This window comes from Entelurus aequoreus, linkage group LG16 (assembly GCF_033978785.1).
Source record: "Entelurus aequoreus isolate RoL-2023_Sb linkage group LG16, RoL_Eaeq_v1.1, whole genome shotgun sequence".
Classification (NCBI taxonomy): Eukaryota; Metazoa; Chordata; class Actinopteri; order Syngnathiformes; family Syngnathidae; genus Entelurus; species Entelurus aequoreus.
The window spans coordinates 45,991,281-46,018,404 of NC_084746.1; the positions used below are offsets into that span (position 1 = coordinate 45,991,281).

At 38.7% G+C, this 27,124-nt stretch overlaps 2 protein-coding genes across 3 annotated transcripts in view; one reads left to right on the forward strand and one right to left on the reverse strand.

Moving 5' to 3' along the window:
* The window catches only part of LOC133631082 (ABC transporter F family member 4-like), a 30,002-nt gene extending 5,489 nt beyond the window's left edge, over positions 1–24,513 (forward strand). Inside the window, exons 2-11 of one of the 2 annotated variants that reach the window (XM_062023116.1) lie at positions 6,936–6,991; positions 8,807–8,931; positions 9,006–9,097; positions 11,420–11,897; positions 13,084–13,374; positions 13,701–13,991; positions 14,073–14,184; positions 17,776–18,050; positions 19,444–19,499; positions 24,271–24,513. In XM_062023116.1, the coding sequence (XP_061879100.1) occupies positions 6,936–6,991; positions 8,807–8,931; positions 9,006–9,097; positions 11,420–11,897; positions 13,084–13,374; positions 13,701–13,991; positions 14,073–14,184; positions 17,776–18,050; positions 19,444–19,478 (1,755 nt within the window). In that variant the 3' untranslated portion in view covers positions 19,479–19,499; positions 24,271–24,513. Of the gene's footprint in view, positions 1–6,935; positions 6,992–8,806; positions 8,932–9,005; positions 9,098–11,416; positions 11,898–13,083; positions 13,375–13,700; positions 13,992–14,072; positions 14,185–17,775; positions 18,051–19,443; positions 19,500–24,270 lie in introns of both variants that reach the window. The other variant, XM_062023115.1, reaches the window with a different exon arrangement.
* Positions 1–27,124, reverse strand: part of LOC133631081 (arylsulfatase I-like) — a 115,734-nt gene that overhangs the window by 22,446 nt on the left and 66,164 nt on the right. The window contains exons 9-10 of the mRNA XM_062023114.1: positions 26,761–26,842; positions 24,489–24,560 (exon numbers count right to left, since the gene is read on the reverse strand). The gene's annotated coding sequence lies outside the window, so the exon portion shown is untranslated. The remainder of the gene's footprint in view (positions 1–24,488; positions 24,561–26,760; positions 26,843–27,124) is intronic.

The window sequence follows — 27,124 nt, forward strand, 5'->3', positions numbered from 1 at the left end:
ATACAATCAAAACTCGTTAACAGCCTCATGCTAACATTAACAACTGTACAGACATCAATCAGTCCGAAAAGTTGATTTATTCAGGTTTGTCTAATTATATCAATCAAAGTTTACTTATATAGCCCTTAATCAGGAATGTCTCAAAGGGCTGCACAAGCCACAACGACATCCAGATCCCACATCAGGGCAAGAAAATAACTCAACCCGGTAATATCCGGTAATGGTCATTATTAAAAGTTAGTGGTACTAAAAAAATACCACAAAATGTTGCTTTAAAAGGATTTAGCACATTACAACATAAATAAACCCTGTAAAACATTACGCAGTGAACCAGGCTAACGTGTTTTCTTTTGTAGAAAGATGTATTTCTTTCAACATATTTCCTGTGGTTTGATTTGTCTTAAAGGGGGACTGCACTTTTTTTGGAATTTTGCCTATCATTCACAATCTTTATTTAAGACAAGAACGCATGTTTTTCATGCATTCTAACTAGTAAATAAAGGTGAGCAAAGGTCGGCTTACAATGGAGCCTATGGGAGTCATGCTAATCTGCCTATAAAATGCTTAAAAAACATCCAAACAGACACACAAACATTTATTTATATACCAAATCAAAACTCGTTAACAGCCTCATGCTAACATTAACAACTGTACAGACTTAAATCATTCCGAAAAGTTGATTTATTCAGGTTTGTCTAATCATATCAATCAATCAATCAAAGTTTACTTATATAGCCCTTAATCAGGAATGTCTCAAAGGGCTGTACAAGTCACAACGACATCCAGATCCCACATCAGGGCAAGAAAATAACTCAACCCGGTAATATCCGGTAATGGTCATTATTAAAAGTTAGTGGTACTAAAACAATACCACAAAATGTTGCTTTAAAAGGATTTAGCACATTACAACATAAATAAACCCTGTAAAACATTACGCAGTGAGCCAGGCTAACGTGTTTTCTTTTGTAGAAAGATGTATTTCTTTCAACATATTTCCCGTGGTTTGATTTGTCTTAAAGGGGGACTGCACTTTTTTTGGAATTTTGCCTATCATTCACAATCTTTATTTAAGACAAGAACACATGTTTTTCATGCATTCTAACTAGTAAATAAAGGTGAGCAAAGGTCGGCTTACAATGGAGCCTATGGGAGTCATGCTAATGTGCCTATAAAATGCTTAAAAAACATCCAAACAGACACACAAACATTTATTTATATACCAAATCAAAACTCGTTAACAGCCTCATGCTAACATTAACAACTGTACAGACATCAATCAGTCCGAAAAGTTGATTTATTCAGGTTTGTCTAATCATATCAATCAATCAATCAAAGTTTACTTACATAGCCCTTAATCAGGAATGTCTCAAAGGGCTGCACAAGCCACAACGACATCCAGATCCCACATCAGGTTAAGAAAAAAACTCAACCCGGTAATATCCGGTAATGGTCATTATTAAAAGTTAGTGGTACTAAAACAATTCCACAAAATGTTGCTTTAAAAGGATTTAGCACATTACAACATAAATAAACCCTGTAAAACATCACGCAGTGAACCAGGCTAACGTGTTTTCTTTTGTAGAAAGATGTATTTCTTTCAACATATTTCCCGTGGTTTGATTTGTCTTAAAGGGGGACTGCACTTTTTTTTGGAATTTTGCCTATCATTCACAATCTGTATTTAAGACAAGAACACATGTTTTTCATGCATTCTAACTAGTAAATAAAGGTGAGCAAAGGTCGGCTTACAATGGAGCCTATGGGAGTCATGCTAATCTGCCTATAAAATGCTTAAAAAACATCCAAACACACACACAAACATTTATTTATATATACAATCAAAACTCGTTAACAGCCTGATGCTAACATTAACAACTGTACAGACTTAAATAATTCCGAAAAGTTGATTTATTCAGGTTTGTCTAATTATATCAATCAATCAATCAAAGTTTACTTATATAGCCCTTAATCAGGAATGTCTCAAAGGGCTGCACAAGTCACAACGACATCCAGATCCCACATCAGGGCAAGAAAAAAACTCAACCCAGTAATATCCGGTAATGGTCATTATTAAAAGTTAGTGGTACTAAAACAATTCCACAAAATGTTGCTTTAAAAGGATTTAGCACATTACAACATAAATAAACCCTGTAAAACATCACGCAGTGAACCAGGCTAACGTGTTTTATTTTGTAGAAAGATGTATTTCTTTCAACATATTTCCCGTGGTTTGATTTGTCTTAAAGGGGGACTGCACTTTTTTAAATTTATTTTGCCTATCATTCACAATCTGTATTTAAGACAAGAACACATGTTTTTCATGCATTCTAACTAGTAAATAAAGGTGAGCAAAGGTCGGCTTACAATGGAGCTCATGGGAGTCATGCTAATGTGCCTATAAAATGCTTAAAAAACATCCAAACAGACACACAAACATTTATTTATATATACAATCAAAACTCGTTAACAGCCTCATGCTAACATTAACAACTGTACAGACATCAATCGTTCAGAAAAGTTGATTTATTCAGGTTTGTCTAATTATATCAATCAAAGTTTACTTATATAGCCCTTAATCAGGAATGTCTCAAAGGGCTGCACAAGTCACAACGACATCCAGATCCCACATCAGGTCAAGAAAAAAACTGAACCCAGTAATATCCGGTAATGGTCATTATTAAAAGTTAGTGGTACTAAAACAATTCCACAAAATGTTGCTTTAAAAGGATTTAGCACATTACAACATAAATAAACCCTGTAAAACATTACGCAGTGAACCAGGCTAACGTGTTTTCTTTTGTAGAAAGATGTATTTCTTTCAACATATTTCCCGTGGTTTGATTTGTCTTAAAGGGGGACTGCACTTTTTTTTGGAATTTTGCCTATCATTCACAATCTGTATTTAGGACAAGAACACATGTTTTTTTTTAATGCAATCTAAATAGTAAATAAAGGTGAGCAAAGGTCTGTTTACAATCTGCCTATAAAGTGTTCAAAAAAACATCCAAACACACAAACATTTATTTATATTTCAAATCAAAACTCGTTAACAGCCTCATGCTAACATTAACAACTGTACAGACTTAAATCGTTCCGAAAAGTTGATTTATTCAGGTTTGTCTAATTATATTAATCAAAGTTTACTTATATAGCCCTTAATCAGGAATGTCTCAAAGGGCTGCACAAGCCACAACGACATCCAGATCCCACATCAGGGCAAGAAAAAAACTCAAACTTAATAATGGTCATTATTAAAAGTTAGTGGTACTAAAACAATACCACAAAATGTTGCTTTAAAAGGATTTAGCACATTACAACATAAATAAACCCTGTAAAACATTACGCAGTGAACCAGGCTAACGTGTTTTCTTTTGTAGAAAGATGTATTTCTTTCAACATATTTCCCGTGGTTTGATTTGTCTTAAAGGGGGACTGCACTTTTTAAAATTTATTTTGCCTATCATTCACAATCTGTATTTAAGACAAGAACACATGTTTTTCATGCATTCTAACTAGTAAATAAAGGTGAGCAAAGGTCGGCTTACAATGGAGCTCATGGGAGTCATGCTAATCTGCCTATAAAATGCTTAAAAAACATCTAAACACACGCAAACATTTATTTATATATACAATCAAAACTCGTTAACAGCCTCATGCTAACATTAACAACTGTACAGACATCAATCAGTCCGAAAAGTTGATTTATTCAGGTTTGTCTAATCATATCAATCAAAGTTTACTTATATAGCCCTTAATCAGGAATGTCTCAAAGGGCTGTACAAGTCACAACGACATCCAGATCCCACATCAGGTCAAGAAAAAAACTCAACCCAGTAATATCCGGTAATGGTCATTATTAAAAGTTAGTGGTACTAAAACAATTCCACAAAATGTTGCTTTAAAAGGATTTAGCACATTACAACATAAATAAACCCTGTAAAACATCACGCAGTGAACCAGGCTAACGTGTTTTCTTTTGTAGAAAGATGTATTTCTTTCAACATATTTCCCGTGGTTTGATTTGTCTTAAAGGGGGACTGCACTTTTTTTGGAATTTTGCCTATCATTCACAATCTTTATTTAGGACAAGAACACATGTTTTTTTTTTTAATGCAATCTAAATAGTAAATAAAGGTGAGCAAAGGTCTGTTTACAATCTGCCTATAAAGTGTTCAAAAAAACATCCAAACACACACACATTTATTTATATTTCAAATCAAAACTCGTTAACAGCCTCATGCTAACATTAACAACTGTACAGACTTAAATCGTTCCGAAAAGTTGATTTATTCAGGTTTGTCTAATTATATTAATCAAAGTTTACTTATATAGCCCTTAATCAGGAATGTCTCAAAGGGCTGCACAAGCCACAACGACATCCAGATCCCACATCAGGGCAAGAAAAAAACTCAAACTTAATATTGGTCATTATTAAAAGTTAGTGGTACTAAAACAATACCACAAAATGTTGCTTTAAAAGGATTTAGCACATTACAACATAAATAAACCCTGTAAAACATTATGCAGTGAACCAGGCTAACGTGTTTTCTTTTGTAGAAAGATGTATTTCTTTCAACATATTTCCTGTGGTTTGATTTGTCTTAAAGGGGGACTGCACTTTTTTTGGAATTTTGCCTATCATTCACAATCTTTATTTAAGACAAGAACACATGTTTTTCATGCATTCTAACTAGTAAATAAAGGTGAGCAAAGGTCGGTTTACAATCTGCCTATAAAGTTTAAAGGGGGACTGCACTTTTTTTGGAATTTTGCTTATCATTCACAATCTTTATTTAAGACAAGAACACTTTTTTTTTTTCATGCATTCTAACAAGTAAATAAAGGCGAGCAAAGGTTGGTTTACATCCAAACACACACACATATATATATATATATATATATATATATATATATATATATATATATATATATATATATATATATATATATATATATATATATATATATATATATATATATATATATATATATATATATATATATATATATATAATATACATATACACTACTGTTCAAAAGTTCGGGGTCACATTGAAATGTCCTTATTTTTGAAGGAAAAGCACTGTACTTTTCAATGAAGATAACTTTAAACTAGTCTTAACTTTAAAGAAATACACTCTATACATTGCTAATGTGGTAAATGACTATTATAGCTGCAAATGTCTGGTTTTTGGTGCAATATCTACATAGGTGTATAGAGGCCCATTTCCAGCAACTATCACTCCAGTGTTCTAATGGTACAATGTGTTTGCTCATTGGCTCACAAGGCTAATTGATGATTAGAAAACCCTTTTGCAATCATGTTCACACATCTGAAAACAGTTTAGCTCGTTACAGAAGCTACAAAACTGACCTTCCTTTGAGCAGATTGAGTTTCTGGAGCATCACATTTGTGGGGTTAATTAAACGCTCAAAATGGCCAGAAAAAGAGAACTTTCATCTGAAACTCGACAGTCTATTCTTGTTCTTAGAAATGAAGGCTATTCCACAAAATTGTTTGGGTGACCCCAAACTTTTGAACGCTAGTGTATATATATATATATATATATATGTACGTTAGGTCAGGAAAAAACACGAGGCTATATCATCCCTACAAGCCTGTTTCGCAAGTTTCCCCTGACGAGCTTTTTATTAAAAAAAAAAACCTGCGAAACAGGCTTGTAGGGATGATATAGCGTGGCGAAGTTGGTAGAGTGGCCGTGCCAGCAATCTGAGGGTTACTGGTTACTGGGGTTCAATCCCCACCTTCTACCATCCTAGTCACGTCCGTTGTGTCCTTGGGCAAGACACTTCACCCTTGCTCCTGATGGCTGCTGGTTAGCGCCTTGCATGGCAGCTCCCGCCAACAGTGTGTGAATGTGTGTGTGAATGGGTGAATGTGGAAATAGTGTCAAAGCGCTTTGAGTACCTTGAAGGTAGAAAAGCGCTATACAAGTATAACCCATTTATTTATTTATTAATAGCCTCTCTTGTATATTCCGCTCTACCCCGGTATTGAGCACTGTATAACGGATAAACCAAAGAAACCTCGACTATATGTATATATCCGTATGTATGTATATTTACATATATATGTATGTATGTATGTGTGCATATATACGTATGTATGCATGTATGAATGTATGCATGTGTGCATATATACATATGTACGTATGCACGTGTATATATACCGGTACATATGTACGTATGCATGTGTATATATACATATGTACGTATGCATGTATATATAAATATGTACGTATGCATGTGTATATATACATATGTATGTATGCATGTGTATATATACATATGTACGTATGCATGTGTATATATACATATGTACGTATGCATGTGTATATATACATATGTACGTATGCATGTATATATAAATATGTACGTATGCATGTGTATATATACATATGTATGTATGCATGTGTATATATACATATGTACGTATGCATGTGTATATATACATATGTACGTATGCATGTGTATATATACATATGTACGTATGCATGTGTATATATACATATGTATGTATGCATGTGTATATATACATATTTACGTATGCATGTGTATATATACATATGTATGTATGCATGTGTATATATACATATTTACGTATGCATGTGTATATATACATATGTACGTATGCATGTATATATACATATGTACGTATGCATGTGTATATATACATATGTACGTATGCATGTGTGTATATACATATGTACGTATGCATGTATATATACATGTGTATGTATATATACATATGTACTTATATTTACACATATTATATGTATATTTACACATGTGTAAATATGTGACCTATAAACACACACACATATACAGTATATCTATATATGTATATATATTTATTTATTCATGTATTCATTACTATTATTTATTATTAATACTGCATTGTGTTTGGTGTGCAGGTGGAGGCACCACAAGCAAGCGTTAACCTACAAGACATCTACAGAGCGTGGATGAAGTAAGTCTCTGTTTACACTCGACACCAAATCGGATTTTTTTGCCCTCAGTGACACAGATCGGATATTTTTTTAGCAAGTCGAAACCCTCCAGTTCTTCAAATCTGATATCTTTGCATCCGATTTGAGCCACATCAGGAAGTAGTCCAAATCCAGTTGAAATCTTATCTTTTTAAATGTGACTGCAGTCTAAACGGCAATGCGACCTGTTTGTGAGTTTTACGCCATCTTTGGTCGAGCTATGTCATTTATGTGTGCAGCACGATCACTTTCCTTTTTTGCACTTCTGGTTTTCCTCCTCTTGTAGTTGTTTTCCATCATCTGCCTACTTTCTCTACACAACAGCCATGGCACAAACCCACTAACACGCTGGTCATGTGTTCTCGTGCAGTAGCAATTTCCTTGTTCATTTACAGAATCCGATCAACTTCCTTTTGTATTCACTTTATTGAACTGCGCACGGAAGTGACGTTGAGGCCTGTGCGTATGTATACTGGAGTCTGATAAAGATCACATTTTACTTGTAAATTAAACAGTCAACTGGAAAAAATCAGATTTAGAAAAAAATCAGATTTGGTCCACTTTGGCTTGCAGTGTAAGTATAGTTTAAGTCACTTTTTTTGTGCTCCGTGCACTCTGAGTCTAGTCACTCAAAATACGACACCTTTAATTCTTATGTCAATCCCATTCAAAAATCTTAAAAGAAAATATTTTTTTAAGGTAAATATAGTAATAACACACAAACTAACTTTGCTATTCCAAATAAATTTGTATTATGTATATATGTTATTTCATATGCATATGCTGTAAGTGTATGTACTATGGGTGTAACGGTACACAAAAATTTCGGTTCGGTACGTACCTCGGTTTAGAGGTCACGGTTCGGTTCATTTTCGGTACGGTAAGAAAACAACAAAATATACATTTTTGGGTTATTTATTTACCAAATTTGCAAAATCTTCCACCAAAAATATTTTTCTTAGTGGAATATTTAATGTGAAGTAATGGGAACTTTGGATAGGTCAATAATTCATAATAACATTGATTTTGATTCAATTTTATGTATTGAGCAATGACAGTTTGAAAGAAAAAAAACCAGCTCTGTTTTATTAGTCAACATTGCAACTTTTTTCTAAATTACATTTAACCTTTAAGCTTTTTTATTTCACTTTTGTTATGTTTTTGTTTATTTTAATAATATTTTTAGAATGTACCGTGGGCCTTTAAAACATTAGCTGTGGGCCGCAAATGGCCTCCGGGGCACACTTTTGACACCCCTGCTATAGATAATAAAAAATTAAATCTGATAAATCTATGGCTAAAAAGCAGAGCCTGGGGACAGTTGCGCGTTTATCATAACTCTCTCGCTCTCTCTCTCTCTGCCCCTCCCTCACCAATGCTGCTGCGCGCACAATTTGTTTTGTTTTTAACCCCTTCTTAACCCTGAACGTACATTGAAAATACACGCAACCCTAACTCAAAATGCCGGACATTTGAGGCATTTAAAAAACTCCGCCCTGACAGCTCCGCAAAAGAGGACATGTCCGGTGAAAAGAGGACGTATGGTCAGTCTATCGTAGCCCGTTAGCTGCTAGCATGCCGTGTGTTGTGCCTCGGTGTGCATTGTTTACACAACGTACGTTACGCTACTTAATATGTCCGTGTGGAAACTCGTTCGGTACACCTCCGAACCGAATCGGAACCTCCGTACCGAAACGGTTCAATACAAATACACGTACCGTTACACCACTAGTATGTACATAGTATGTCGATATTTACAATTTTACATACATATGACTGTGTGCTTGTGTTTGCAGGCTGTGCTTTATTTCCCAGCATGCCGAGCAGCTAGCTGAGGATAAATCAATCAAAATTAAACCTCGGGGGAGCGCTGATGAGACCCTCTCAGAAGAATACAACATGGATACCAAAGCTTCATTGGGTAGGTTGTCATGTACTGTTTTAGTTTATTTGCGTTTTTTATGACATCAAATTTGACACATTTTCACGTTTCAGCCTCTGAGCAGACGATGGAAGCCAACGGAAACGCTCACGACGACTCTCCTGATGATGACAAAGAAGAGGAAGAAGGAGACGAGGACAATAAGGTGAGCAAAATATCAGAAACAGCTGTATGATATAAAAATGCTGACTGGATTTAAAGAGGTAAATGTCTGTCACTTCATCAAGAGGAAGTGAGCGAGCGCTGAAGCTTGTTTTTCCATGTGATTACACACACATAGCTCAGCTCCACTCACTGTAATCATTTGTGAATACACACTTTTATGTCTCGTCTGCCTCTGTTCATCTGTCCAGACATCCTGTGCGTGTGTGTTTTCACTGCTACAAGGCAGATTATGTATGCGTGCATGTATGTTTTTATGCATGGATGATTGGCAGAATTCCATGAAGATTCATAATGCGTCATTTGTCAAACTTGTTTTCTACTTTTTATGGCTAATAATCTGTTCCAGTGTCAAGCAGCGTACACCATGAATGCTTTAAGGGTACAGACTAGCTGGGGAAAATATCCCACACCCTCATCCAGGGTCCTGACAGGACTCCAACACGCCAGAAAGTGTAACATTTGTTGTGGTGCATTTTCAGTATCCAATGTGAGGCTGAAAATTCTGCATGAGACAGTAATCTGCATGAAACAGTAACCTGTTACAGGTTCTGTAACAGCTTCTTCCCTCAGGCCATAAGACTCTTGAACGCATCATAATAATCCCCTCAATTCCCCCCCAAAAATGGATTAACTCGCTGGAATATAAAGACAATATAACATACATCCATAAACCTGGATGCATATGCAAAAGTGCAATATATTTATCTGTACAGTAATCTATTTATTTATGTCTGCACCTTATTGATTTTTTTTTATCCTGCACTACCATGAGCTAATGCAGGGGTGTCAAACTCAAATACAGAGTGGGCCAAAATTTAAAACTGAACAAAGCCGCAGGCCAAGGTTGAACAAATTAACCTTTTAATAGGGACCCAAACAAGTTTTGCATTGAATATTGAACAAGCAAGGCTTATATAACTTTATAGTGACGTGCAAAATCGAGTTTCAAATAATAATAATAATAAAAATTAAAAAATATCAATGGCATATCAAATACAATTTAAATAAAAATTGAATGCCTTTTTTCTATTTGCAGCCTTCTGAGGTAAATATCAACATTAACTTTTTCCACAGGCTAATAAATTTGAAAATAAAATAACAATGAATAAACCAACCATTCAGGACTTTAAACTGCTCAGTTTGCAACACACTGATCTAATCTGATGTGCCCAAGCCAGATACCTGCCATCTTTTCTTGGATGCTAGTTCATTAATGTCGGGGCTCAGGCTTTGAGCTGAGGCAACCTTCATTATCGAATGAAGGTGTTTATCAGTCATTATATCTCGTAGTCCACCCAGACCACAGTCTTGAGGGCGTGCCTTAAAGACACTGCCTTTAACGTCCTCTACGAGCTGTCGCCACGTCCGCTTTTCATCCATTCTAACAACGTGCCGGCCCAGTCACAAGATATGTGCGGCTTCTGTACGCACACACACGTGAATGCAACGCATACTTGATCAACAGCAATACGGGTCACACTGAGGGTGGCCGTATAAACAACTTTAACACTGTTAGAAATGTACGCCACACTGTGAATCCACACCAAACAAGAACGACAAACACATTTCGGGAGAACATCCGCACCGTAACACAACATAAACACAACAGAACAAATACCCAGAACCCTTTGCAGCACTAACGCTACTTCCCCCCCCCCACACACCTTGTAGCGTCCCGGAAGAGTTAGTGCTGCAAAGGGTTCTGGGTATTTGTTCTGTTGTGTTTATGTTGTGTTACGGTGCGGATGTTCTCCCGAAATGTGTTTGTCGTTCTTGTTTGGTGTGGGTTCACAGTGTGGCGTACATTTCTAACAGTGTTAAAGTTGTTTATACGGCTACCCTCAGTGTGACCCGTATTGCTGTTGATCAAGTATGCATTGCATTCACTTGTGTGTGCGTGCAGAAGCCGCACATATTATGTGAGTGGGCCAGCACTCGTTGGACTGGATGAAAAGCGGATGTGACGATTTTCGGGAGGGGCACTGAAATTTGGGAGTCTCCCGGGAGGGTTGGCAAGTATGAGAATTAGCGGTGAATGCGGTGTTACAGCGGCACTGCCGCTGTATATAATCGGCGGGCCAGCTCTAGTGTTAATTTGATATCGCCTCAAGGGCCAAGTGAAATTTGGCCCGTGGGCCAGAGTTTGACACCCATGAGCTAATGTAACGAAATTTCGTTCTTATCTGTACTGTAAAGTTCAAATTTGAATGACAATAAAAAGGAAGTCTAAGTCTAATGACATTTCTACATAGAAACTAGCATCTGCTGACGTTAGCTCTCCTATTTCATATTCCTCCAGCAGCCACGAGTCATCATGGTGGTCAAAAAGGTCAAAGGTGAAACCCCTGAGCCAGAGGACACACATGCCATCTCCCTCTTGCAGCCACAAGACATCACAGACTCCTCAGAGGTCAAAGGTGAAACCCCTGAGCCAGAGGACATGCGTGCCATCTCCCTCTTGCAGCCACAAGACATCACAGACTCCTCAGAGGTCAAAGGTGAAACCCCTGAGCCAGAGGACATGCGTGCCATCTCCCTCTTGCAGCCACAAGACATCACAGACTCCTCAGAGGTCGAAGGTGAAACCCCTGACCCGGAGGAGGCAGATGTCACTCAAACAGAGGCCACGCCCACCTCAGATGACTGCACTGAGCTGATAAATGTGAAAGCTGCAGAATTGAAACCTGAAGAAAACACACAAATCGTCCTGCAGGCCACGGCCACCTGCGCTCAGGATACCAACGACCAGCCAACACAGAACCAAGCCCTATCTCCTGCAGGTTGGTGCAGCCAATCAGGGCTCTGTAACCTTCTCTTGTACAAACTACACTCGCATATGTCGTATTTGTCACTTTATTGGCAAGACTGGCGAGCGGCTGTGAAGACGCTTATGCCTGGTTCACACCAACGGCGCTTGCCGCGCTTTAAAGCGGCGAGCAAAGCGCCGTCATTTTTGTCAATTTTTCCACGAATATCCAGATCTCCGAAGTAATGTTATGCTTTGATACGCTCTGATACGAATTAGTACAAATTCTTTCCCGCTTTGTTACCGTTCCTCACGATTTGATGCCGCTTTGATGCCGCTTTGATACGCTTTAAATCACGCTTTGATACGTTTTATTACGCTTTATTGAACTTTACTACGCTTTGATGCGATCCTGACGCTTTAAATCAGGCTCTGACACGATTATCAAGCTCTGTTGTGCATTGTTACGCTCTGTTACGCATTGGAATTATAGAGGTCGCCGATGTCACTCCAGCGGTGTATAAAGATGCAGCATATGCACAAAGTCATTGCATCTTTGGCTCCCGAACAGGATGGCAGAGCAACAAGATCAAGAAGTTCTAGGTGTACCAGAGCATGATCTATCTGAAGAAGACATGATGTTTGTCTCCATTTTGTATAACTACATCTTAACCCTTGAGGCGGAGGAGAGGGAGGAAGAACAGCAAAGACAAGGGGAGGTTGACCGACGAGCAGGAGGGAGAACACCGTTTATCCGGAGCTGCGGTGGCGACTGGGGTCTGTGCTTTGAACCAAGATCTGTTAAGCTTTCCAACGCTTTGAGTCAAGCTTTGCTGAGCTTTGTCACGCTTTGATACGCTCTCGGCGCTTTATTCCATTCTTGACAGAGCGATGAATTTTTTTAAACCGTTTAAAAAAATTTGGCGATCTTGCCGCATGTCCCGCTTCACTACAAGCTTTCCTACGATCCATTACGACCCTCACGCTTTAATCACGCTTTGTTAGGCTTTAACGCCGCTTTAAAGCGACCGTCAAAGCGCCGTTGGTGTGAACCTAGCATTAGAGGGGGCGGATTCACTCTGCCGCTGACATTTTACACACTTTGTGTACTTACTGCAAGTTGTAAAAGATCAAGTTTGCGTGAAAGTCACAAAATAGTTTTGATGGATTATCGACTTTATTTCATCATTCAAACATGGATGTGTGCCTTTGTTCTGTAGGAGAGCAGCAAGACCTTGAGGAGCCATCGGCAAAAAAGAAAGGCAAGAAGAGGAAGAAACACGATGAAGAAAAATCCTCTGAAGGTGAAGTCAAACAGAAGAAAGTGGAAGACCTTCAGGAGGAAAAAGTGGAGAATGGGGTGTGTCCACTGGAGGAGGAAAAAGAGGAGACAAAGGTAAAGAAGAGGAAGAAGGGGAAGAAGAAGACCGGTGACAGGAGCCAGGAGGTGCAGTGTGATGCAGGACCAGCAGGAGGCGACACAGAGACGCCAAAGAAAGAGGAAACTGAAGGTAAAATAGATGAAACACTTAAGATTTTAGTCATCTGAATGTTGTCTATCAGTGTTGGCCCTGCGATGAGGTGGCGACATGTCCAGGGCCTTCGGCCCGACTGCAGCTGAGATAGGCTCCAGCACCCCCCGCAACCCCGAAAGGGACAAGCGGTAGAAAATGGATGGGGATGGACTAAGAACATTGTGATTGTTTCCTCTACTGTACGGAAGGTGGTGCCGCTACTCGGTGCTCTTCCAGCAAGAAGACAGGATCGCGTAATAGTTTTGATGGATTATTGACTTTATTCCATCATTCAAACATGGATGTGTAACTTTATTCCGTAGGAGAGCAGCAAGACCTCGAGGAGCCATCAGAAAATAAGAAAGGCAAGAAGAGGAAGAAGCACGATAAAGAAAAATCCTCTGAAGGTGAAGTCAAAAGGAAGAAAGTGGAAGACATTCAGGAGGAAAAAGTGGATGATGGGGTGTGTCCACTGGAGGAGGAAAAAGAAGAGACAAAGGGAAAGAAGAAGAAGAAGAGGAAGAAGATGATAGGTGAGAGCAGCCAGGAGGTGCAGTGTGATGCAGGACCAGCAGGAGGCGGCACAGAGACGCCAAAGAAAGAGGAAACAGCAGGTAAAATAGATGAAACACTAAATATTTTATTCATCACTAAGAACTAAGAACATTGTGATTGATTCCTCTTCTGTACGGAAGGTGGTGCCGCTACTCAGTGCTCCTCCAGCAAGAAGACACGATGGCGCAAGAAGCTAAGTCTCAAGAAGAGGATAAGCATGAAAAGGAAGAAACTTCAGCTTGGCCAGAACAAGTGAGTCACCCTGCTGTTTTTTTTTAAAGTACCATTTTATTTTAAGATGTTTTTTTTTTGTTTGTTTTATATTAACAATTTTTTGTACATTATATTAACATATTTTAATTACTATTTAATTTTAGCAAATGTGTTCATATTTTTATTTTTAAAATGGAAAATATGTAAAAATTAAATATAAAAAAATGTACATGTTGAAATAAAATATTTTTCGGACTATAAGGCGCACTTAAAAGCCTTTAATTTTCTCAAAAATCGACATTGTGCGTTATAACCCAATGCGCCTAATGTATGGAATAATTCTGGTTGTGGATCGTGACCTCGAAGCTATTGTATTTGGTACATGGTGTAATGATAAGTGTGACCAGTAGATGGTAGTCACACATAAGAGATACGTGTAGACTGCAGGATGATGCTTATACACCACAACTTTAAATGTTCCATTGAGAATATCGAACATTGCACACGGCGCTCAAAAATCTGTCAAAATGTTTTAGTACGACTTTGGTAAGCTATGAAGCTGCACCGCTTGATGGATTGTCAACTATGAGTATTATTATGGTGTGTATAAGGACCGTGTGTGTGTGTGTGTGTGTGTGTGGATGGATGGATTAGGGTTGTCCTGATACCAATAATTTAGTACAGGTACCAAATGTATATCGATACTTTTCGATACTTCCAAATAAAGGGAACTATGAAAAATATCAATATTGGCTTTATTTTAACATAATATCTTATACTTATACTGTCTTATACACTCACAGTCACAGAGCAATTTTACAAGGTTAAAATATAAATTAAAATGCATTGAAATGGCATCGACCCTGAATGAAACGTCTTCCCTGTGCTCCTCGACTACAGACTGCACTGGACTGAACAGCAGGACAGGTGTAACAACTACATTATTACCTGTCATTTTTTTATAACTCTTTGTGCAGCTCTGAATGCTTAGTATTTAAATGTTTACCTAAGTTTGAAGCAGAGGTAGTAATACTAATTGCCGCATTGGGCGAGGCGTGTTTCAAAGCAGCTGTTGTGAGAGTAATGTATGTGTGTGTGTGTGCTGCTTTAAAGGCCTACTGAAATTATTTTTTTTTATTTAAACGGGGATAGCACATCTATTCTATGTGTCATACTTGATCATTTCGCGATATTGCCATATTTTTGCTGAAAGGATTTAGTATAGAACAACGACGATAAAGATTGCAACTTTTGGTATCTGATAAAAAAAAGGCTTGCACCTACCGGAAGTAGCGTGACGTAGTCAGTTGAACATATACGCAAAGTTCCCTATTGTTTACAATGATGGCCGCATGAAGTGAGAGAGATTCGGACCGAGAAAGCGACAATTTCCCCATTAATTTGAGCGAGGATGAAAGATTTGTGGATGAGTAAAGTGCAAGTGAAGGACTAGTGGGGAGTTGAAGCTATTCAGATAGGGAAGATGCTGTGAGAGCCGGGGGTGACCTGATATTCAGCTGGGAATGACTACAACAGTAAATAAACACAAGACATATATATACTCTATTAGCCACAACACAACCAGGCTTATATTTAATATGCCACAAATTAATCCTGCATAAAAACACCTGCGTGTTTGTTATGCTAGCTCCTAGCTCCTCTGCTAGCTCCTAGCTCCATAGAACACGCCAATACAATTCAAACACCTGATCAACACACACAATCACTCAGCCCAAAAGACCGTTCACCTAACCCAAGGTTCATAAAGCTTATATATTTTTAAAAAGTTACGTACGTGACGCGCACATACGGTCAAGCTATCAAATGTTTAGCAGCCAAGGCTGCATACTCACGGTACCTGGTATTCAGCTGGGAATAACTACAACAGTAAATAAACACAAGACATATATATACTCTATTAGCCACAACACAACCAGGCTTATATTTAATATGCCACAAATTAATCCTGCATAAAAACACCTGCGTGTTTGTTATGCTAGCTCCTAGCTCCTATGCTAGCTCCTAGCTCCATAGAACACGCCAATACAATTCAAACACCTGATCAACACACACAATCACTCAGCCCAAAAGACCGTTCACTTTCCAAGGTTCATAAAGCTTATATATTTTAAAAAAGTTACGTACATACGCAAAAAAAAGTTGCGCACATACGGTCAAGCGATCAAATGTTTAGAAGACAAAGCTGCATACTCACAGTAGCACGTCTGCGTCTTTGTCATCCAAATCAAAGTAATCCTGGTAAGAGTCTGTGTTGTCCCAGTTCTCTACAGGCGTCTGTGTATCGAAGTCAAAAGTCCTCCTGGTTAGAGTCTCTGTTATCCGAGTTCTTCCATCTTGACTGCATCTTTCGGGAATGTAAACAAAGAAGCGCCGGCTGTGTACTGTTGTTGCTGACTACGTTCGAAAAATACGTCCATTTCGCACCGACAACTTTCTTCTTTGCTTGCTCAGCTTCCTTCTCCATAATGCAATGAACATGATTGCAACAGATTCACGAACACAGATGTCCAGAATACTGTGGAATTATGAAATGAAAACAGAGCTTTTTCGTATTGGCTTCAATGTGGAAGGCATATCCGTGTTCGCCGGGTTACGTCACGCGCATACGTCATCCTCAGAGGCGTTTCGAACCGGAAGTTTAGCGGCAAATTTAAAATGTCACTTTATAAGTTAACCCGGCCGTATTGGCATGTGTTATAATGTTAAGATTTCATCATTGATATATAAACTATCAGACTGCGTGGTCGGTAGTAGTGGGTTTCAGTAGGCCTTTAAGAATGGCAGTATGTGGGGTGAGTAAGTGAGTGGGCAAGTTAGGAGAGGCAGCGCAAGCATGTGCAGGAGTGTCAATAGCATGGTGGATGTCCGGTTGTGCCCTGTGGAAATTATAAATAAAGTGACCAAGTTGTGACTAATCAACGGCCTCATCATGCCGACCAAAGAGTGGCGCTTTAAGGACCCATTGTGAAGTGAAAGGTCTCCCCTGCTCACCTCGACCACGGTCTGGGAGCTGACAAACAGTACTTGCCTCCCTGTTTAAAGCATCATTTTTATTGTTAGTTTTAAAGCCCAAATACCTCCATATTGCGCTTCCCGCACCCTCTTTATTAACCAGTAGAATTGTAGTTTTTTGACATTTTTCCTCTCCAAGATGTTTGTGTGCGCGTTTTGACACTCAACATCATGCGCTGTGTAGTCACCGCCACACAGCGGCACTTGGATGAAAGAACGCTACCGGTAGTTTTCAAAGGTGGTATAGTACCGATTTCAATTGATTAGTACTGCAATACTTTATTAGTACCGATATACCGTACAACCCTGGTATGATTAAATGTGACATATGTGTGTATATATATATGTAAGTATATGGCGCAAAAAAATTAAATGTAAAAAAACATGTTGAAATAACATATTAAAACCAAACAAGCTAAAATAAAAAGGTATTATGAAAAAACAGCATATTGAAATAAAATAATGTAAAAAACAAATGTTCAAACAAATATGAAAAACAGGCTAAAATGACATGATGTAAAAACAAACGTTTAATATTTTAACATGTTTTTTTAATTTTTATATTTTTTTCTTCTAACGTGTGCTGATGTTCTGCAGGAAAGACATTACAAAAGACATGCCTCAGCCATCAAAAGCTTCAAAGTCAGAGGAAGAAGCACCAAAGAGCAAGAAGAAGTCAATAATAGATGTCAATGGCAAGAAAGACAAAAGAAAGAAGAGAGCAGCCAACGAAGAGGAGAAGGAAGATGATGTTGGGAACCTTCATTGTCTTCCTGTTGGACATTTGTCTCTGCTGTCAAAGAAGAAGAAGAAGAAAGCTGCTGAATATGTTGATACTCCCGTTCATACCAAGACATCGGCCAAGAAAATAAGTAAGAACATTTTCTAACTAAAGTTGTAGAGCTTTTACTTGCACGCACTTCCTCCATTCCATTGGGTGGCAGGAATGAAAAGCAAAAAACGTAATCCAAATTTATGCTGTCACGCATTCAGAAATCTTGTATTTGCAAAATACTCATCACTGTATAAACTCCTTGTCTACACCCAACAGGGTGCCCAAATAGTTAATTAAATCAAATTGTGGGGAAAAAATGAGCATGTCTACTAAAAGTTTGGGATGTCATGTTTGCTACTTTTTGTTTGACAGAGCGCTAGTATGCCGACACTCAACAAAAAAACCAAGCCATATGATTTTTGCGTTCATGTAACTGCGGACGGAGTCACAGAATTGGCCAATAAAACGGAATCCGCGGTTAAACGCAGAATATCAAGGAAATTGACATAAATGTGAGTGAAATGCTGTCTTTGCGAGAAGAAGGAACATTTGTTTTGAAAAATAATGTGTCCGGTACTGCTCATTCATCCTCGAAATACTCAACCGTCCCGTCCTGAACTAAGCATTGTCTTGATGGCCACTTGAAACATGACTAAACTACGGATCTAAAGCTAGCAAGAACAATGCAGACACCCACAACACATCTGATCTGCTGGTGTTGTTAACGACATCGTCGATGTAAAATCAATGTGCAAACAGGACAGCAGTCGCAACTTGAGAGGCCGTCTTTGTTTTTTAAACACCCACAGGGCGTCTCAAAACTCATCAAGCTCAGAACATCAGCACACTTTCTCCCTTCACGATAACAGCGGCATGCACAACATCCGGTCTGACTGCGCTAACAAAATAAAGGTTTCAATAAGTACTTTACACAAGCATAATGTACTTAATACAAAATTTGTATTCCTTGACTTAAAATACTGGTCAAAATTGTCCAAAGATGTAATGTACCGATACATGTAAGGATGTGTGTATTTAATTAACCAACATTTTATTAAATTGTATACAAGATATGACACAAAAAGCACACATTCTATAGTGGTAAAATACGCAAGTGGAAAAGGTAAAAAACGGAATTCAAAAAAATGTAAACTGGAAAAACTTTTTTTTACATTTGTTATTTAAATGTATTGCTGTAACTATTGTTTTTTTTTACTTGTAGTTAGATTGTTACAAATGTATATCTGTTTGTACTTTTAATTTATATTTAAAATTGAGATTTGGTGGTACAATACTCGTTTTCAAATGAATGAATAATCAAGTTATTAATCGTGTTTTCAATATCAGTCAAAGTATTATTATAGTTGCCATAATTGTCCAGCCCTACTGCCTAAACAGGCTTCTGTAAAAAACAGTAAAATGGCAAAGAATATGAGAACATGACTTGAGTAAAATATTGTGATTCACTTCCCGTGTTGTCTTTGTTGCAGAGAAGAAACTGAAGTACCAAAAGGAGGACAACTGACTTACTGTTGCTTCATTCCAGGTGAAACTAATGTTTGTTGTTGTCCCCAAGAAGTAGAGATGAACAAATTATTTTTTTCTTGCTTGCTGCAAAAAAGCGTTTTTCAGATAAATAAAAATCATTATTATTATTAGTGATGGGCAATAATTACTTAAAATGTACATTGCAATGTTTATTGCAGCCTCCTGCAATACCAATATATATCACAATATATTATTTGTTACGTAAATGATAATAGTAGTAGAACAATTTCAAAACAGGGAGGGTGAAGGGAGTAGTTGGCGGCGGGTCGCCACGCCAAGTGTCCCTGAGGCCACCGGGGACAAGTCAGGTGGTGGCGGCGAATTAAATGCTGCTGCAGCTGGCGAGGCATGCGACCACGAATGTGGCTGAAGAGGAGGCAGATGTGAGCGGGACCAAATCCTCAGCAGCCATTCTTGTCCACACCCAAGTTCTGGGCATGGCTGCTGATGGCGCGGAGGGTGTAGGGTGTCCATGAAAAGCGCGAACGACGCCCCAGAAGTTGTAAAGGTCCACGCTCAGGTCTTTGGCGTTGCTGCGTATGGCTGGCTCCAGAGAGAGACCTACTTGAGACGAAGATGGTGGTGTCAACAGACCCATTTGAGGCGAAGATGGTGGTGTCGGCAGATCTACTTGAGACGAAGATGGTGGTGTCGGCAGATCTACTTGAGACAAAGATGGTTGTGTCGGCAGACCCACTTGAGTCGAGGATGGTGGCGGCGGCAGACCTACTTGAGATGACGCTGGTGGCGTCAGAAGACCTGCTTGAGTCGAGGATGGTGGCGTTGGCAGACCTACTTGAGATGATGCTGGTGGCGTCAGAAGACCCATTGGAGAGGCTGGTGGTGTCGGTAGAACCAAATCTAGAGCAGCAGGCGGCTGGGCTGGAAGTCTAACTGGAAGCAGTTGGTTGAGGACAAGCAGCGGAGGCTGTGCAGGAAGTGGTAGCTTAGCTGGATGCAGGACAGGTGGCGCAGGTCGTGCTGGAGATGTCAGCTTGGCTTGAGCGGGCGTCAAAGCTGGAGCGAGTTTGGCTTGGGCAAGTTTGAAACCGGAGCGGTCTCGACTTGAACAGGATCTGAAGCTGGAGTGAGTTTGGCTGCTGGTGGTGTCGACACAAGAAGCTGATCCTCCATTTCCAGCTCAATCAACATCTTCCGGTACCATTCCTTTATCCATGCCGCACTGTACTTCTCTGGAGGGTCCCCCGTAGATTGCGACGCTGGAGCAGGAAGTGAAGCTGGACCTTTAGCCGATAGCACCCCGGCTGGTGGAGAGACTGGCGGCAACCTCAGTGGGAGGAGCTGAGTCTACATGTGCTTTGTGGACGTGGAGACGACGTTCAACCGTGTCTTGTGAGGAATGCTCAGCAAGTTTGGGGAATTGAAGTGCTTGATTGTGGGGGTCCATTCCCTGTATGACCGGTGTCAGAGCTTGGTCTGTGTTGCCGGCAGTAAGTCGGACTGGTTTCCAGTGAGAGTTGAACCCCGCCAGAGCTGCCCTTTGTTACCGGTTCTGTTCATAACTTTTATGGACAGAATTTCTAGGTGCAGTCGAGGGGGTCCGCTTTGGTGGCTGCAGGATTAAGTCTCTGCTTTTTGCAGATGATGTGGTCCTGCTGGCTTCTTCTTGCCAGGATCTTTAGCTCTCACATGATTGGTTTGCAGCCGAGTGTGAAGCGACTGGGATGTAAATCAACACTTCCAAGTGCGAGTCCATGGTTCTCGCCTGGAAAAGGGTGGAGTGCCATTTCTGGAATGGGTAGGAGATCCTGCCCTAAGTGAAGGAGCTCAAGTATCTCAGTCTTGTTCACGAGTGAGGGAAGAGTGGATCGTGAGAACGTCAGGCAGATTGGTGCAGTGATTCGGACGCTGTACAGATCCAGCGTGGTGAAGAAGGAGCTGAGACAGAAGGCAATGCTCTCAATTTATCGGTCCATCTACAGTACGTACCTATCCTCACCTATGGTCATGAGGACATGATCACGGGTACAGGCGGCTGAAATGAGCTTCCTCCGCTGGGTGGCGGGACTCTACCTTAGAGATAGGGTGAAAAGCTCTGTCATCTGGGAGGAGATCAAAGTAAAGCCGTTGCTCCTCCACATCGTGAGGAGCCAGATGAGATGGTTCGAGCATCTTGTCAGGATGCCCCCCGAACGCCTACCTTCCCCGACCGGTAGGAGGCCACAGGAAAGACCCAGGACATGTCTCCCAGCTGGCCTGGGAATGCCTCGAGATTTTCCGGGAGAAGCTGGACAAAGTAGCTGGGGAGAGGGAAGTCTGAGCTTCGCTGCTTCGGCTGCTGCCTCCGCGACCCGACCTTGGATAAGTGGAAGCAGATGGATGGATGGATGTAATAATCCATAAAGTTGCTCAGCAGCAAGATAGCATCCGCTGACAGTTCTCTAGTCACCGTCTGACATCGTGCCGCATTTGCATGGCATCTTGCTTAACTGTACACCCTAATGTGCTTATTGATTTATTAATGTAATATGATATAAAGAAAGCATGTAAAAAGTCTGCGCTCTGCCTACATAAATTATTTCCAGCTGAGTAATTGTAATGAATAGAAACACATTGATGGATGTGTGTGGTGTTTACAAGATGATATAACTGCATTGCACCTTGTACTGCACACATCTTTGACTTGTTTAAGACTTAAGCAGATATTGATTGAAGACTTCCCTGCTGTGAGAATGAAATTGATGTGAAATGCTGTCGGTAAAATATTGTTGTCTGAGTCAGGTGCCGCCTCGCCCTAAATGCAGAACACCCGCTTTGTGTAGGGCTTCACGGTCAGTGGGGGGCCGTAGGAGCGTTTTGCATGAAGAAGCACATTAAAATGTAAATGAACTAAAAATAGAATAAATACACAAAAGAAAAGAAAATAGACTAAAATCACACAACTTTCATGCTGGTATAAAAGCTAAGGAGTAAAAATATGTTTGTTATGAGGTGATTTAAAAGTCAAAGAGGGAGCCGTCTGAATAACAAGAGGGATAGTTCCAAAGTTTTGGAGCCACAGCTGAAAATGCACGATACCCTCTGGGTTTTAATCATGTCTTTGGGACGACTAGAAGAAATTAATCAGCTGACCTCAGAGACCTTGTTGGGTGTAGATTTTTTAAAAGGTCTGACATGTTTTGTGGCACCAATCCGTTAAGAGATTTAAAAACAAACTAACATTTTAAGATTAATTCTAAAATGAATAAGGAGCCAGTGAAGGGATGCTAAAATGGGGTTAATGTGTTTATGTTTTTAGTGGCAGTTAAAGGGCGAGCAGCAGCATTTTGGACTAACTGTAAACGAGCCATTGGTTCATACTAACATACAGAGGGAGAAGCAGTATAAAACGTTGTTAAGATAAAACGGATTAAATTTTTTGCTAAATTAATCTGCTTTTCCAACTTAAAATCACTGTCCAACTTAAAACCAAGATTTGTGACTGTGTTTAAAATAAGGCATCAGGGGCACCAGGTCACTAGGGTGAGCATTGTGGTTTATTTTTCAATCAAATAAAATTACTTGGGTCTTGTTCTCATTTAAATTTAAGAAGTTTACTGCCAACCATTCTTTTATGTCCTCAAGACAATTTAAAAGTTATTTTAAACATTGTGTCAGTTTTCCTTTTTAGAGGGACATATATTTGTGTCTCATCAGCATAAAGATAAGATATTAGGGCTGTGAATCTTTGGGTGTCCCATGATTCGATTCAATATCGATTCTTGGGGTCACGATTCGATTCAAAATCGATTTTTTTTTTTCAATTCAACACGATTCTCGATTCAAAAACGATTTTTTCCCGATTCAAAAGGATTCTCTATTCATTCAATACATAGATTTCAGCAGGATCTACCCCAGTCTGTTGACATGCAAGCAGAGTAGTAGATTTTTGTAAAAACCTTTTATAATTGTAAAGGACAATGTTTTATCAACTGATTGCAATAATGTAACTTAAATGAACCAAAAATATGACTTATTTTATATTTGTGAAAATATTGGACACAGTGTGTTGTCAAGCTTATGAGATGCAATGCAAGTGTAAGCCACTGTGACACTATTGTTCTTTAAAAAAAAAAAAAAAAAATTTAATAAATGTCTAATGATAATGTCAATGAGGGATTTTTAATCACTGCTATGTTGAAATTGTAACTAATATTGATACTGTTGTCTATAATATTCATTTTTGTTTCACTACTTTTGGTTTGTTCTGTGTCGTGTTTGTGTCTCCTCTCAATTGCTCTGTTTATTGCAGTTCTGAGTGTTGCTGGGTCGGGTTTGGTTTTGGAATTGGATTGCATTGTTATGGTATTGATGTGTATTGTTTTGTTGGATTGATTAATTAAAAAATCGATTTTTTAAAAATGAGAATCGATTCTGAATCGCACAACGTGAGAATTGCGATTCGAATTTGAATTGATTTTTTTCCCCCACACCTCTATAAGATATTTTTATAAAAAATGTGTTGCATGGGCAGGATGTGCACTGAAATCAGGACTGGTCCTAGGATCGAGCCCTGAGGGACACCACAGGACATTATTTATATGGTGCTGGGATACCCATGATTTCAGCCTTTCAAAGCCTCAATTTTTGACCTTGGTATTTGTCAAATCCTAGTTACGGCCCTCCCCTACACCTGTGTAAAGTTGATCATGGTGATGCTGATAAGACTAATCAATAAGACAAAGTTTTAACTTCCAGCATTTACAAGATCCCTGCTAAACTTTGACACATTTCATGGAGAACTTTCTAACAGCATGTTTTTGTCTCAGTGATGGTGGTGGTGATCTTTGAGGACGACCATGTTGGACCTTCCAGACACGACCAACTGTTTTATTGTAAAACTGTGACTTAAAGTACTCTACTGCTAACTTCAAGTATGTGAATGTTTATCTCTGTGAGGTTAACGTTAGATTAGCTGTAAATGTCATGCTTTCTGTTGACACTTGTGTAGTTTGACACATTTCATGTTTTCAAGAAATAAACTCACTTAGCTGCTTTGATCAAATATGACTTGTTTCCATTTTCCATCGCTGCAGGAACCACGTGTGTCTCACATGTCCTGTAATACACAAATAATTGATAGAATGAAAAAACAGCAACAGATGGGAGAGTGTGGAGTAGAACAGTCTACGCTAACATTGGCACACAACGGAAACTCTGTCGCTTATTAAGGGCTGTTGATTTGGGAAAAAAACAAACAATAGGCCTCTGCCTTCTCTTGCTGAGATTTGAATACTTTAATTTTAGATTAGATGTGAAGCCTAAAAGCTTTCAGACATTGTTTGCAGCTAATAGAGAATTGAACCCCTTGTTTTTTCCTTTTTCCCTTGGCCTCAGTCTGGACCCCCTCTCCAGGGGCCCAGGCTTAGACCCATTTTTTTTTCTCCCCCCCATTGTCTACCTGTATCTCACCTTTTTTGTAAGGGGCGCCGGAAGTTGGCAGACCCGTCAGCGATCCTGTTCTGTCTCCCTATAATGTTTGTCTGATCGTGAATGGGATTGTGCTGAAAATTTAAATTTCCCCTCAGGGATTACCGTATTTTTCGGAATATAAATCACAGTTTTTTTCATAGTTTGGCCGGGGGTGCGACTTATACTCAGGAGCGACTTATGTGTGAAATTATTAACACATTAGCGTAAAATATCAAATAATATTATTTAGCTCATTCACGTAAGAGACTAGACGTATAAGATTTCATGGGATTTAGTGATTAGGAGTGACAGATTGTTTGGTAAACGTATAGCATGTTCTATATGTTATAGTTATTTGAATGACTCTTACCATAATATGTTACGTTAACATACCAGGCACGTTCTCAGTTGGTTATTTATGCGTCATATAACGTACACTTATTCAGCCTGTTGTTCACTATTCTTTATTTATTTTAAATTGCCTTTCAAATGTCTATTCTTGGTGTTGGCTTTTATCAAATACATTTCCCCCAAAAATGCAACTTATACTCCAGTGCGACTTATATATGTTTTTTTCCTTCTTTATTATGCATTTTCGGCCGGTGCGATTTATAGTCCGAAAAATACGGTAATGAAGTATTTCTGATTGTAAATCTATTTTACACAAATATTGGGACTTGTCAGCACCTAACAGTCAAAAGGGTCTGTTTGCAACCTCCACACTTTTACCTTTCCAAAGTGTATTGAGCCTGCCCTTGTATGGCTTTCAGCACATAATGACACTCGCACAATAACTTTGTGTGTTTTTCGCTAATGATAGCAATTTAGTTATCATGGAATGTATATTCTGTCATAACAAGACAGCAAATTCTTAGTTGCCTCTCTAGGACGGTTCTTGTATATGCAGGCGCTCCCCGTGTGTACGAGCCTGAAGGCCAGACCGATTCCTCTAGCCGGCGAGCAATTTCTATTGAAAATAAGTAGTAACTGTGAAGAATATACTTTTGAGAAATGTGTTCTTTTAAACTACTAATGCTAACATTGTTAAATTAATCTCACAGTGGGCTAATTAATTGCGAACAGCCCCTTTTAATTGTATGTATTTTTTTGGTCGGATTTAAATATATTTATTTTAAAAATAGGGCTGTCAAAATTAACAAGTTAATTCATGTGATTAATCATTTAAAAAAAACCCGGCATAATTGTGTACACACTTAGATTATTCATGCAGTTTATTTTGACTTTACAAGCTATTTAACCTTGACTGCTATAAGGTCAGTGATTAGTAGAAAGATGAGTGCGGAGACTCTTGACAGGTGTGCTCTCTGGATAATTTCACTCCAAAATACAGACTGAAAGAACTTCAGATAAAATTGTTACCAAGTTTTGTGCAAATAAACATGCATTTAAGGAAAACGTTTCAAAACGTTCCTAGATGACATTCTGACAATAAAACGGCATTTGTGTACAAATATTGGGGTCTTTTCTTCAGCAAATTTCATTTATGCAAGTATTCACCTGTAATTAATCTAAATTCCAAAATGTGATGACTGATTAAAAAAATAGACAGCCCTAAAAAAATAAAGATACACATACGTATAGTAATTGTATTTCTTTACTTAAATATATTCACATTATATAAATACATGTATTTATTTTTTCATTAAAAATACTTGGAAATAAATTAATTTCTTTAAATATATACATTTATTTATTTTTTTATACATTTTTGATTAAGAACCCGCTGGTAAATTTAAGTAAAAAGGTATTGCGACACCTGTATCAGGTGAAAAGTGAAGCATCATGAAGTAAGAGAGTTGTCCCAGTACTTTTGACCAGATCTGTACCTGTATGGGAGGATTCTTGCAGAGTTGCTAACATCCAGCAGGGGGCAGTGTTGCAACGTGAAAGTGACAGCCCAGCTTGTCTCTAAACAGGAAAAAACAATCACACTTACTGTTTGTACAATTCAAGGTTTTGTTTTGTTTGTTCTTAAGAAAACATTGACACAAGGTAGCAGATATTGTTGTCAAAGGATAATTTAGTTAATCATTTCTGAACAATATTCTTAAACCAGAGCGATGCCCAGAGGCCATTTGAGGCTTGCAACTTGTTTATTGGCTTTCTAAAAACATAATTTAACAAGAAAACTAAAAAAAAAAAACGACAGCAAAAGCTGCAAAAAGAGCGAAAATACATAATATGATAGGA